Source organism: Argentina anserina, chromosome 6 (assembly GCF_933775445.1).
Source record: "Argentina anserina chromosome 6, drPotAnse1.1, whole genome shotgun sequence".
In the NCBI taxonomy this organism is placed as follows: domain Eukaryota; kingdom Viridiplantae; phylum Streptophyta; class Magnoliopsida; order Rosales; family Rosaceae; genus Argentina; species Argentina anserina.
The window spans coordinates 9218247-9234249 of NC_065877.1; the positions used below are offsets into that span (position 1 = coordinate 9218247).

At 34.8% G+C, this 16003-nt stretch overlaps 1 protein-coding gene across 1 annotated transcript; it reads right to left on the reverse strand.

Annotated features, from left to right (window-relative positions):
- Positions 1-14649: 14649 nt before the first annotated feature.
- Positions 14650-15123, reverse strand: LOC126796817 (auxin-responsive protein SAUR32-like). Its single transcript, XM_050523542.1, has one exon. It carries the CDS (start codon positions 15121-15123, stop codon positions 14650-14652), a length of 474 nt encoding a protein of 157 aa, XP_050379499.1.
- Positions 15124-16003: the final 880 nt, after the last annotated feature.

The window sequence follows — 16003 nt, forward strand, 5'->3', positions numbered from 1 at the left end:
ACCCGTACATATAAAATTAACAATGTGACGCCCAAACTTCAATTTTTTTACCAACGTTTTATTTTTGTCACAAAGCCGTTAAAAAACAATGACGTGGTACACACACGTACTGGTTAATTACTCAACACTGATCACTTGACGTTTACTTTCACTCAAGCATTAGTGAGTGTTAAGTAAATTGAATCTGTATGAGTTGATATTTTGCTAATAGTATTGGAAAGATATCTAAATTCTTTTGTTTTCATGAAAGCTTGAATTACATTTGCACCATGACCGGAGGATATATATGCATGATGTTCCGTACTTAATGTGATTATACAGTAATTGAAATTTATAGATTTTGTCAAATTAATTTCTAAATTTCAATCCTCATAATTAATATATTTTCTTGAGAGAAATAAATCGAATTCATTTGGCGAAAAACATCATCACGATCAGCATGACATATGAGGTGACAAAACTACCCCAAATGCATGCTAACAAATAAGCCACCCAAAGCCCTTACTAAAACAATTAAGATCAAACGTTTGTTTAGCCCATATACTTCTGGTCGATCATTCATTTAGTCCTTAAAGTTTCAGTATCATTTATATAGTCCTCGAACTTGCAACTCTTAATTTAAAAAATCTACTTCAATAACATGATGAGGTGGCCGTTAAATATCCTCCAAAAATGTGTAATTACCATAATAGCCTTATATCAATGTTTCTTTTTTATTTTCTTTAGTATTTCTTCTTATAAATTTAACTTAAGGTGAAAATCATAAATTTATTAGATAATTGGAGAAAATATTGATCTAGGAGTATTTTTGTCATTTTACACTTTTTAAAAGTAGTTTTTAATTGCTACCTCATCATGTTAATGGTTAAATTGACAAAATGGACATTTTAGATTAACAATTGTAAATTTGAGGATTATATAAATAAAAATGCAACTTCATAGACTAAGTAGATGACCGATCAAAAATATAGAAATTAAACAAATGTTAGCCCAACAATTAAAGTCTATAAGAATGTCCAAACAAGTAAGCAGACTAACTAGAAATTAATTCAAAAAAAAGAAGAAGCAAATAACCTCCTCAAACTTAGATTAGTCAAAACAACCAATTTGACTCTAAGACAACAATGGTGTACTCTACATTGGAAGATTTGGCAATTTAATGTTGAAGAATAATCTTTCACCCCCACATGAGGCCTGAACTCAAAGTCAAACCCAATGAATAAAACAAGAAGACAATAGTCGATGTAATAGGTTCAACCCGTCAACCAGGCCCAGAAGACAAATACCCTCATATTAGCTCAAAGCCAGGCTAACTTTCGACCATTAGGGTTGCCACTAGGGGTGGGCACGAGACGGGATGGGACGGGACGGGGCTCATCCCACGTCCCGTCCCACTCTTTTGAATCGGACGGGATCGGGACGGGACGAGGGTTTTTAAGAATGCATCCCACTCGGGATTAATCCCGGTTGGGACGGGACGGGACAAATCCCACATTCCTATGAAGTTAAATAAAAACCTATATTTTTACTTTTTTATTAACAAAGTAACATTTAATAATGAAATTTTAACAAAAAAATACAGATTATGTTCAAAATATTATAATTTACCATTATTATTTGAGTTGATAGAATTTTGGATTTATTAAGAACATAAATTAGTTTTATTTTCATAAAAATATATAAGAATTTTTAAGTTTTCATTAAAGGTGGGACGGGACGGGACGAAGCGGGATATAAATTATTCGTCCCACGTCCCATCCCACCATTATGAAACGAGACGGGATCGGGACGGGACGAACGTTTTAGACCTTCGTCCCGTCTCATCCCTATAAATTTCGGTTCGGGATCGGGATTTCCGTTTTTTATGCCCACCCCTAGTTGCCACTGCGTCGTCAGTCATGTGGCTTACCCGACCAGGAGGCCATGTCATCGCCTACAAACCGGAAAATAAAGCAATTGAGGACGGGATATGTCGCCGCCGACCAAGGAAGCTTGTCGCCGATCACCACCGCACACTGTCAACCGTACCCATAATTTAAATGCAAAAGATCGAGACTTGGACACTCTAACCAAATCAAGACACCGATTGGAGCAACTCAGTCCCATAAACAAAAACTTTAGTCCCCATAAACATATATAATTAGAACATTTGCCAAATTTATTCAAATGGTTCACCAAACGGAAATTATAATACATATTAGTGGTATCACCATGAGTTCTTAGTAGGTGTAGGTTAACCTGAATTAAAGTTTTAGTTAAAAAAAATAAATTTACCGCTCATCCCTAGTTTGTCCTCATATGCTCACCTCTCAAATTAAATGATATATGTCTAATTATCTAACTATGGTTTAACCATAGTCAATAATACAAATTTAACAAAATGTAACTATAATTCTCTTAATTAACTTTAATTCTCTTTTTTTTCTCTCTCTTTTTTCTAAATTTAATCCTAACTCATTATGGGATTTCAATAAAAAGAGAATATCATCCCGCATCTACCGCAGTGAATGAACCCGGATGAACAATTTAATTAGATCTTGAAACCTCCTTGCATGGTTGACTGGTTGTCTTCACTTTCAAGCTCTTATATTTGTAAAGCGTGAAAGACATGGGTAATGTCAAGTAAAAGAATTAAGCAGCAAGCTCGCATGGAATCTAAACCCAGAGGAAGAATTTGTGGCTAAACATGAATGAATTATATATAGCTAATTGAAGCTCTGAGCTCTCTAGGTATGAGGTCAAGGAAAGAAGACAGAAGAATTCCAAAGAATGTGAAACTGTTCATCCGGTTCATTAAACACATCATGAGTTAAACCTTATTTTTATGAAAAGAAAATTAAAAAGGAAATATATATATATATAATTGTTTTGGTTAAACTTAATTTTAGAATAAATTAGAATTTTATCTTTATACATTTATATAAATAACCATAATTAAAATACAGTTAAACTGAATGTATGTCATTAATTTGAGAGGTGAGATACGGAGTGAGAAACTAAAAATGGACGACAAATATTTTACTTCCGACAAATATTCTACTTAGCGTGAAGTAGTAACATCTTCTCACCCAGCTCACCTCACCTCATATATAATTACTCTGAGACTTAATTTGTCTGATGGGAAAAAAAACATTTGAGACGGAATCAGCCTGCTAGCATTTGTTACTGCACTGGAGTACTACTTGTATATTGACGTGATATATCTGCCAACGGAAAATTGCATGAAGTTACAGCCAGCTGCCAAATCTAGTGTATGACGTCAGGTTTCAGTCTCAAAAGTCTTGAACCTAATTAATCTTCTGGGTAACTAATAAATTTAGAACTTCAAATCAAAGCCGGTAGAGAGAGTTATTAGCTGTGAAAGCAAAACTCCCATCTATCGTTTCAATCATTATCTTCTTTCCATGAAAATTAATCCTGCAGAATCTTGCTAGTTGATCTCGTTAATTGTGATAAGGTACATATAAGTCCATTGAACCATAATGCACCATCACCATCACGATCATCAGTAATTATATTTTTACCCTTCAGGCCTCTGCAAAGACGACTAACACACTAACGTTACGTACATAATTCCCTAATACTACATGATTAACAACGAGAATCGATAAGCATATAAAGAATGATGGTACACTGGTATTTGACATGTAAAAAGAGATGATCCTTGGCATATATGATATCATCTAGCTTTCAATTCCTGAAGTACTGAGAATCTTAGATATGATGCTATTGGCATGCATAAAACAAGTAAGGTTAGGCTTTTTGGATTTAACTAGGTTTTGAATATTCAGCAAGTTCCACTACTTCCAAGTGGTATCTCTAGCTACGGCACTGAAGAAAGGAATATAGTACATATTTGGCATCGTTGTATATTATGAACGAACTGAACGTCGGAACCATATCTAAGCTAAGGAAGACTGACGTTCCCATACGGCCATACAGACGTGGCTCCAGCTGCTGCGTAGCTATGATGTCTACTGTAAGACGGCGTTGTCAGCTACCCGTCACTCTCACACCTGGAGATGTCTACGGCATTAATATATATATATATATATCTATCTCTCTCTCTCTCTGAGAGATAGTTTAATAATTATAGGGATATATTGGCTGCAAGAGTAATGATTTGTGAGCTAACCAATAAGGCAATAACTAGGGCTTGCACTTGAGAGCATCTACTGATTGGTCCATCTATAAATTGTCCGGGTCAGTAAGGAAGTGTGTTCTATTTACAGCAGAGCGAAAATTCTCTCATACTTCAGCTGTTCCCTCTGCAGATAGGTTTATCTAAGCTCTGCGAAAATGGCGTCAAAGTCTATAGCTTTCTTTCTAGTTTTGGTTATGGCTACCAGCAGCCTGGTACTGATCATAGATGTCGAAGCTGCTGCTGCTGGTCAGTATCTGTTTCTGTTTTTGTTTCTATCCCCACTCTTCTTCTTTCCAAATGTAATAGACTAAATTTGTATTAATGATGTCTTCTCCAGACTGCAAGCTCCCAAATCTCAGTTGCTTTCATGCTAATAATGCTGTTTCTCTGAAGAGTACTTCTCAGAACAGAAAGGTCGATCCTCGATCCAACCACTAGAGCCCATAATCTAATCCTTTGCGTTGATTAATATTGTTTAAATCCCTACTGATTTTGGTTTATTTGAATGCAAATATACGCAGATGGCTGCTGGTCTGAAAGAACAGAAGGAGCTTCTTGTTGGTGTTGAGTTAAGGAAGGTTCCATCTGGTCCAGATCCGCTTCATCACAATGGGAATGCCCCCAAGAAGCCTCGCAGTGATCCTTGAATCATTAGAAGCTTGCTAATGACACATTTTGCACTTGGCTAGTATGAAGAATCGGAGGGTTTGGTATTTCAGTGGCGCTTGAAATTTTATAACCTTTGCATGTATTTTATTTTCCGTGTAATATATGATATATGCACTTTTCAGCGTTCTCGATTCATGCGTCTCAACTCTTGGCTACTGATCATCAAGTTAATTATAAATCGTTCCATGCTAATTTTTACAAAAAATAAGTATAAAATTTAGTTACATGAAAAGGAGTCTGAAATCTGTTAATTAACCCAAAAGATTCATTGGCTGGCATCACAAGCAGTACGACAGGTTATTGATATATGTCATATCAAAACACAGCGAACGTATCATATTCAAACAAAGCGAACGTAAAACGTGCAACTAATGTTTTTCTAGGACCTGCAAAAGGAAGTATGAAAGCTGCAGATGATAGTGTCCAGTTGAGAGGGTAGTCACAGTCCAAAACTAAGCTGCACAGAATTAGGTACGTGGAAGTGAAATTCGGAAACGTGTCTTTCAAAAATTCAAAAATTTTAGGAAGCATGTATATTTTGAAAACGTCGAAATAAAAAATATATATAAATATATAAATTATATAAAAAATAAATATAATAATAAATTTTTAGTTTAAGTAATTTAAAATCTCAAATAACTTAAATAATTTGGTGTTCAACATTCGAAATAATACAAATATAATGAGAGATCTAGGTATCAACAAGAGAGAATGAGGGTCGGCGATTTGGCGGGAGGTCAAAAATATGTCGAAATAGGTCATTTGACTCGACGAATGTAGATCTAGCCATTCATTTAAAAAATAAAAAAAACATAAAAAAATCTTTATTTTTTAGAAACTCGCGTTTCAAAAACTCATTTTTTTGGAAACACATTTTCGGGCGTTTCCGAGCGTTTCCGGAGTGATTCCGCTTCAGAAGCGGGAAACATGTGTGTAGGCATGTTTCCGTGCTTCCTAGGTCCAAACCTGGATTCAATTGGTTAATTTGAATAGAATTTTTTTTGATGTAATGGCTAGTGCAGAGCTCTCAATGAAATCGTCGAATATAAGGGGAGACATAAAGTCTAAATCCCTGATCAATGACTAAAAAATTGAAATTATCGTCGATATTTCGACGATAATTTCGTTTTTTTCAAGTAAGAATATATCTTTGCCATACCAAATTAATTTCGTCCGAAATTTTCGATATTTCTAATATTTTCAATAAATTTAAATTTTGTGTACCTTTTAATATATTTTATATATAATTAACTTCAATTTCACTACTGATATTTCCTGATATTTTCAATATTTTCTTGATATTTCTCGATATTTTCTAATATTTCTAATAAATTTGATTTTTGGTACCTTTTAATATAATTTTTCTATATAATTCAATTCAATTTCATTACATTCTTTGTCACACATTTCACGATCATTATCCTATTTTTCATGTCTTATTGGGTCATTAATTAAATAAATAAAGTAAATTATTGTTAATTCTCAATGGTTAATTATGTACCGTATCATGTTAACTTATAATACAACTCACTATAACCATAAATTAATATTTATACCAGATCATCTGTGTGGTATAAAGTTCTAATAATTAAAATTTTGTACAAAGTTCTAAGAATTTAAAATTTTATCTCATAGATCCTCTATGTTGTTATAAATCACCCATGCAATTTCATGCTCAATGTATCATATTCATATGTATATAAGGTGTGATGACATAGCATTTCTTTCTTTAAAGTGTCAATTTTTCAGAATTTTCGACGACTGTTTTACCTCAAATTAATATAACTCATTATAGACTAATAGTTATACGATATTTTCTTATGAAATATAGTAGATAATTGATCAAAGAAACATCTCTCAAAATCCCATTCAAAATTTCCATGTTTTAATTCAAATTTCCATCAAGTTTCCCAATTAATTTTCAAGATCGATATTTCCCCAAAATTTCCGTCGAAATTTCCATTTTTTAGACCCTCGATATTTCCATGATTACCGATATTTTATTCCTTGTCCCGGATTAAAAAGACCTGACATAAGATCATAGATTCGTACAAACCAGTACCCAACAAATCACCAACTAGCAAAGAGTACCACAGTACCACACTAATGATGACTATTTGCTTTCAAACAGCGGTGACATGACAGAGAGTTCACTAGATATGACGTGTAACCCAATCAATGATGAAATTTCCCCAAAATTTCTATTTTTTAGACCCTCGATATTTCTGTAATCACCGATATTTTATTGTGTCCATGATTACAAAGACCTGACATAAGATCAAAGATTCCTACAAACAAGTACCCAACAAATCACTAACTAGCAAAAAAGTATCACACTAATGACGACTATTTGCTTTCGAACAACGGTGACATGGTGGAGAGTTCACTAGATATGTAACCCAATCAACGATGAAGCAGCAATTACATATCCTAATGTCTAATAAAACAGTTTTTCAACTATGTTGCCGCCGAACAATAAGCAATCCGACGACACTTAGTCTCACTATACCACTAGGCGATAACGACCATTTAACGAAGCAAGGAACTCGCTGCCTCCCTAGAACATACAAGACACATTGAGTGCGCACACATACACGAAGCCTAACTCGTCCAACAAAACTAATGTATGGACTTATTATATGCAAAATGCGAAAACAAACAATATAACACATGTAAAAAACTAAACAAAAATAATAAACTTTAAAGGAATGCTCCAAACCCCCCAAATGCTTGAAAAGAAGAGGCCCAGATCTCAAATATGGAAATGAGGGCCCAATTAATAGCTCCAGCCCAATACCGTTTATGCAGAGCCACTGCAACCACACCACCTCCTGACTCTCTATCACTCCACCGCTCACAAGCTCCGACCACCGCCAAAGGGTTCACCATATGAGATCTCGCAACAACCATCATCTGCCACCTCAAAGAGCGCCAATATTCCTGGTGATTAGCGAAATCAGAGATCAGACACTTAACGTTCTTTGCCACAAGACCACCATCCTCCTCCCTTACTGTGAAATCTGGAGACTTGATCAGTAGCACACGATCGAGCACCATTCATTGCTCACTCATCCCCCCGACAGTCACCACCCTAGACTAAAAACCAGAAACCATGACCCTCATCCATCCCAATCTCCGATCACAAAACCCAATCCCCAAGCACACATCTCGTCCGACCACGCATGACGCACAACGGCAAGGCCAGAGGTCTATGCCAATGCCACCGTGCGGCCTGACGAGCACAAGAAAAGACGTCAACATGTTGTTTCAGTCCTAGCAAATTGGATTCAAATTTGAATCAAAGAAGTGGAAAATGATATCAATGCATGGATAAAGGATGGGAACGTGACGGTGTTGATGTTAGTTTGTGGCAGTAGAATTATATATTTATGGAGGTAACTTTAAGTCTTCCAAGTTCAGTGGCGGAATTTAAGCTCACTACTGCACAAAAATTTCGTATAATTCATAATTAAAAAGGATATAAAGGGCTTGAAACTTAATAATTTTTAAAACTCAAAGCTTGATCATATATAATCTTCAATAAAATTAGAAAAATATTTAATGTTTCTCATCATTATTGAACAAAAAAAAAATATAATCACTTAATTGAAAGACACATGAATTGTAAAAATATATATAATAGGAAGACACATTATCCAAGAGAACAAAACAAAAGACATGAGTTGAAAAGAAATGAATAAAAAAATAAAGATAATGTTGTCAGAGAAATTCGAATTGGAGACATTAGAGCAACTCCAGTGGTGATGTCAAAATCCATCATGGAGCTTCAACGGAAATATTTGACTATTTTCCTCCTCTCCAACCCAATCTTCAATTCCACGGTGGAAGACAGTTCGGGGTTTGGATTGTCAAATTTGACAGCCTCCAAACTTGATGTCTTTTCTTTTTTTATTGTTTCTTCTTCTCTCTCGCTCCTTCTCGCTCTCTCGTACCCAAACCAAAGAGGAACTTCTGGGTTTCTGTATGGTTTAACTGATCGATTTGAAGAGGAAGAAAGGGATTGTCGCTATGGAAATTCTCTGGGTTTCTGTAAAGTAAGCTCTTTGATAGATCTCGGTTTTCAAAATTTTGTTTTTGGATTTCATTAAATTGTGCATGGTGGATAATGGGTAGTTGGTTCTGGATAAAGGAGAAGGAAAGGGAAAGAGGGATAATTGCAGCAGTAGGAGTCTAGTTCCATTTTCTATTTCATAATCTTGTTTTGTGTCTAGGTACAAAGGAAGAAATGATGTAGAAGGAGGTAGGAGTTGAAGGGGAGAGAAATTAAAACTCAATAGCATATGTAATTTCAAAAGAACTGAGGATTAATTGATCTATCAATTTATACTGAGATTGTGGTTTGATCAAAGAGAAAGTTACAGAGAGTTGAAAATGAAGAAAACCAACAAATTGGGGAGGAAGGAGAGGAGAGAAGAGATGAAGAAGAAGAAGATTAAATAAGGATCACAAAATCTTTTACAGATAATAAAATATTATAGAAATTTAACAGTTAGGTTGGAGGAGAAATTGAACTTAAAATGTCAATGCCATATCGGGTGTCAAAATTCAATTTCTCTGTAATTGAAAAGAAAAGAAATACCATGTTGTTTCTTTGCTTGGCCTTTTGTGTCTTAACTGAATCTCATTTTCGACTAAAAAAAAAAGAAATACATAAGACCTTACTGGTGCAGAGGAACCGGTAGGCTCTTATGTTCCTCCGCCCTTGTCCAAGTTCCAACCCTTTTTTTTTTTATGGATCCAAGTCCAACCCTTAATTCTTAATATTTGCACACAAAGCATGCACCAATAAATTATTCAACCACAAAACGCCAATTTTTTTCTTTCTAAAATCAGATAATAGGAAAATATGAGATTATCTCGATTCTTGAATGATTAAGGCCCAATTTGGCCTTGAGATATGATTGGAAAAATATACGTTTACCGATTTACTCAGCAACAGTTTCTAAAAGCTCTATTTTGCAGCTTTTACAATTTGGCTAAAAATTGTATTGGAGTTCGTAAATTTAGAAAATAAGTTAATTTAACAAACAATTTGGTCATATTATTTAAGAATTTCAAAGCCCATAATCTGGGCCAAACACAACCTAAGTTCCTTGAATCATGTGTGGTTTAAGCTCGAGGTAGGCAGTGTGCGCGTATATATATGTTTATTATGATATAAATGCCAAAATATTCTCCTTTATCTATACTATTATAACTAAAACTCTCTTTGTCAATTAAAACGCATGTGTAAAGACATAAACACTCTTGCAATATATGTTATTGTAATATTAAATTATATAATTTAGGAACGAGAAGGTAAAACTCAAATCAAAATAGAAAAAAAAATTATTTCAAATAACTCTCCCTACAACTTCCAAGATCATGGATTATGTAGTTATTTTCTCTACAGTTGAATTCTACAAAGAAAAATAGATTTGTGTGTGGACTGATGCTAGTGTATCATAAGAAAAACATAACAAAAACAAAAGCTAAGGGATAATCTCCAACTAGCTGGTCTGCAAATGCATATCAGTGCCCAGCACTTCTTGGAACGGTCTTACCAAGACCTGCCCTCGACTTTGGATGCTGAACTTAGGTCATGACTCATGAGCATAAGCCTGTTACATTAATTCAACTTGTAGAGCTAAGATATATTACTCGATCATTTCTCCAACTTTGTGAACGTTCAATAGATGCTAATTAAATAAATTAAAGTCAGGAAAAAATTACCAGACCAATCGGGAATAAACAAATGGTGTTGGTGAATTGGTGAGGATTCTGATCACAAGAAAGGTCTGTGGGTAAAGTAACAACAATGATAAGAGAAGTAACATATTAGAAAATAGGAGTGGAATTTGGTTTGATCGATTCAGTTTTAGACTAAAACTAAGAATTGAACTGAAGTTCAAATTCAGTTCGGTTCAATTTATAATTTTTCAACAACTGAAATTGAAACTGAACTGAACTGGTTCGGTCCAATTCAGTTTGGTTTAAATTTCCGGTTCTATTATTTCTAGAAAAATAAAAACTGTAAACAACAAACACAAACGAGGATTATAAATGTAAGTTCTAACAATATAAAAAAGGTGAAATCCAAATTAAATTACAAACATGCTATGTCACAACAAATATAGAATTCATTTGCAGCATAGTTTTTCCCACATGCACCACACATAGTTTGATTAGTTTCACCCTCCTCATCATCTTCCTCATCGAGAGACTAGTCCTCATCCTTTGATAACATTTTTTAAAATATATGCCTGGTTTATAGCCTCGCTAATCCCCAGAAAAGGAAATTTATTAGTAAATATGGAAATATATGAGAAAAATAATGATCACTAATAAGCCACATATCAGTAATATCACACACCAACCATAAAGAATATTAGGGACTAAATTATACAATTAAATGGACAAGATAACCACTGCCTCATGGCAGTTGAATACTTACAAACCGGGAATTGGCTAAATCTACTATGAATTAATGGAGTGAGACTATATATCTGTTACCATTACCATTAGCATGAGTTTTTTTTTATCATTAATGATTTTCCTGTAATTATTCAGAGTTAATGAGCAGTAGTGTGGTAACAGAGATGATAGACTCAAGCAAATTATTCAGTCACAAAGATTCACTAGTTTGCATCTCCTCATATCAGTATCTACATAACAATGCATATCAATTATATAAAAATAGAGCTTCATTACATATAAACGATTATACGTCGCATTCTATATACATCACTAATATTTCATGAAATGTTCAGAGCAGCATAAGTAGGAAAGTAAAAGAAGATCATACAAATTTATTTACCTGGGTTTTGCTACAATACGATCAAAATTGCATCTCCTAAAGTAAAGAAGTAGACGGACTTGTCAAAGCTCAAAACCAAATCGCCTCTAGAAAGCAGTCAGAACAAAAAACAAAAGAGCACTGAAATGAACCTGCAAATTAAAAGACAATAATTAAATATCAAAAGCTTGGATTGCATAAGCCAACAGTAAGGACAACAATCTAGAAACCACTTAGCAAATTCACTCGATCAATGATGCGAGAAACCACCAAGTTCTCAAATACAGTAATTGGGTAGCATTACATGAGAAAGGTAGCCCCTAATTCGCACTCCAAACACCAAATATGGCAACAATAAAAAAACAATTATCAATCAGAAAAACTAAAGCAAGCGAATCCACAATCGAAAAACATATGGACTATCGTGAAACTAATCAGTTTACTGAGAAAGAGAGAGAATTGGGGATTTTTTAGAGAAACTGAGGTGAGGTCGAGAGGTGAGGCGGTGAGGGATTAAAGGGAGAAACATAACAAGGAGGCTAGGGTTTCTTTAAGGGCTATATATATATATATATATATATATATATATATATATATATATAGTCCCTAACCAGAGTGAAGCTTCACTCTGAAATTACAGAGTGAAGTTTCAATTTTGACATACTTTTCGGTCAATTTTTTTCACCATAAGCGATTCAATATTTAGATATGTTATTCAAGATCATCTGTACAAAATTTCATCTAATTCGAACATCGTTAAGGTATTGAAATTAGATTAAATCAATGAATGAATTAAAACTGTTCAACGTGAACCGTTCGTGTAAATCTCAATTTTGAAAATTCAAACCATTGTCGAATTAGATGAAATTTTGTACAGATGATCTTGAATATCATACCTAAATATTGAATCGCTTATGGTGAAAAAAATTGACCGAAAAGTGTGTCAAAATTGGAACTTCACTCTGTAATTTCAGAGTGAAGCTTCATTCTGGATAGAGACTGTATATATATATATATATATATATTTACATGCTTCGCGAAACGACGACGTATTGATATAAATTATGTTCGGTTCGGCTTGGATCCCAAACTAAAACCGAATCGGATCAATTCGGATTTTTGGTTTTTTTTTTCTCAGTTCAGTTGTTCTGTCTGTTTGATTTTTCCGGCTTCAGCCCAGCTTTTTCGGCTCGGTTCTCGGTTAAGAAGTGCCACCCCTACTAGAAAATACTCCTACTTGCCAAATATCCCTCAATTCTTACTCCCGTAATTGAACCTTGCTTTTCGAAATCATGGCTTTATTTGTTTTTTTTTCTTAGTTCTTAACAATATTATTAGGATGATTGGCTAGTTGTGATAGCAATTGGGGACTTTTCGGAGATTTTCCTTAGACTCGGATTTGAGAATCGGAATAAGAGGGAGAGGAAGAGAATGATCTTCTTCCATGGAAACGGGGATGAGTAGGAAGACAACAGCTTTTAAAAACCACATGTGATAATAGTATTGGTCATGATCAGCTACATCTAACCATGGCTAGTCTGCCAAAGTTTTCTCTTTAAAGTCGACCTGTGTCATGTTGCTAAAGACTAATGTATTTGGATTGCCAAATTAGTTTTCATTTCAGATTTTCAGCTGAAAGAACGAAAATCGAAAATTGTCGATATGATTTAGTCTTCAGTACGGTTGATATACAGCATATAGCAAAGTAGTATTTTAGTACCTATGCGCATTTCCAACAAATATATATAATCCCTTAATTACTGGTTACACTTTCATGTACTCTAATTGGCCGATTAAGAGACTTGCTAATACTCATCTCTTGTTTCAAAAGCAAAAAACAAAACAAAAACAAAACAAAAATTCTTCAGATTTTACTATAACTTGTATCTCCGTTTCATAGTATCAAAAATATTGACCATAATACTTGGTATCCATGAATCCATCTGATAGAGCTATGTCCCTTTGAAAAAAAAAATGCCCACAAAGTTGGTTTTCCCTCACGGTCAAATCAGGTAGAACGTCCGGCAACAAGAGCAACTAGTTTGGCCTCAGTTCATCCTCAATCAGACATATAACATGCATGTCTACTTCACCAAAGACAATTGTACGTTCGTCGTGAACGTATATTCCCATAATCGAAACAACAAATAAGTTATCACCGCCAATACCACAAGCTGGTGGCCGCGATAAGACGTACATCGATAAAACTAGATTCTTGAAAATTGTAAACTTCTTGGGCCATGGTGAACGTGTTTTCCATGGACCATGCACCGGAACCATTAAATCTCTTTACAGATTGGATCCAGACGGATTTAATGGATCCAATCTACTAACCAAGACAATAGACAGGCATATCAACGGAGGTCCTATATATATATAGCTTCGACTGAGTGAACCATAACATTTGCATTAGACAGGCAATTAGGTCATCCAAGAGTCGACCGCGCCTGCCAGCTACAGATATAACAACTCAGCTTGCAAACTGGGCAAGACCATGCATGCTACTGACCATATAAATGATATAATTAAGGTCCCTCATATCGATTGGCGAAATAAGGACGTCGATCCCTCAAAGCCCTAGCTAGTAAGAACCTTGTCCAACATATGTTCATTTCCCGCTTGATGGGGAATAGAGCAGCCCCTCAAGGCCTCAACTAGATAATCTGAGAAGTTATATATATTTTTTACATTATTACATGTCTCCGGCCCGCGTGTGTGCTGATTTCTCGAGTCCTATACTACTAAAACATGAATAACCCGCTATGATGCTAATGATAAAATGATAAAGATACAAAACCAAATGAGAATGAATAGGATGACACAAATCCTTATTAATAATTTCTTTTTACATTCCCATTCTCTTGTGCATTTAGATTACAAACACATAAATGTATAATGGTAACGTACGAATCTTACATGATATATACTTGATTGATACATGTAGTTCGGTGGTAGTTTTGGACAGTTGTTCGTCTCAAAGCGGAATAATTAAGAAAGAAAAAAAGAGAGCAAATATCATATAGGCAATACACACTACCAGCTAAGCTAGCTTGTATCCCTCTAGGGTAGTGATGAGAATATTATCATCATTTGCCGCACCATATCCACTCTGCTCCATCCTGCAGTTTTCGAGGATAGAATGCAATTCCTCAGGCCTGCAATAAACTTCAAGGGCACCTTTCTGTTGAAACCCATACTCGTCCTGAGCCTGCTCTAGCAAGTTCATGAATGCAGGGTCATTTAAGGAGGCTAGCTTAGTCACAAACCTCGTTGTCTCCTTACCCACCACTGCAAACACTGCAAAATATCCTTCCTTAACATCTTCTGGTACAACTGCTGCTACCTTCAGTGTTTCATCACAGCCACTGCAAAGATGATCAGGAGGGCCTCTTGTGGTTAGGAGTGAAAGACCCTTTTGAATCTTTTCGATTTTGAGCCAGAGCTTCCTTAAGTTACTAGTACTGTCTTCTGCTTTCATCGTATTCTTGGTCTGGGAAAACTGCGGTGAACTCATTTTACCAGTTTGGACGTTTCAGTTTTGATGTCGATCTTTGTGGTGAGCTCGGAAAATTTATAGGGGCGCCTGCGAAAGGAAATCAAAGCAAATTGTGGAAGTTTCGTAGGGGTCAGTCACCAATGTGGAGCCATTTCATGTTGTTGTCTTGTGATCGAGGACATGTCATTAAATGCCATGGAAGATGAGTCAATTCTAAATGTTGACCTCACAACAGAAGATCACGTACCGTGCTGCCCATGCATATCAGATATTTGTACAGAATCAGAGTTAAACAAGACGTAAGACTGATATATAATCAAGCCTCAAAATCTCTTCGATATTTCCCTTAAAAAAAACGATATATTTTATGAGTAAATTTTTTTTTTCATATGTGTGATATTTTTCCGATAACATAAAATATCTCCGATATTTCTCTGATATTTACGATATATCTGATATATCTTTGATAATTTAAAGAAATATCCGAAAAATTTGATTTAATTTTTTTTATCTTAACTTAAGGATGTCTCAGACTCTCGGATATGAGTTTATGATTAATTAATCACATCGAGCCTCGAGAGATATCAAAAATAATACTAGAAAAGTAGTAATTCAATCGGTTAATTTTTAATTTTTCGTAAAAGAATTTTGGATGAGAAGTGAAGGTCAAAGTGTTAACTTTTAAAAGTCAAGTCATATTAGTGACAAGTGTTCTCCTTGACCTCGATGATGAAAATAACAACCCTCTAACCATGTCGTATATGAAGCACGGACACAGACACGATACGATACATAGACACGGCAAATAAAATTTTTATTGGACACGGACACGTGATGGACACGTTAATTAAATATTATTTTAAATATATATATATATACCTAATTAAAAAATTATATT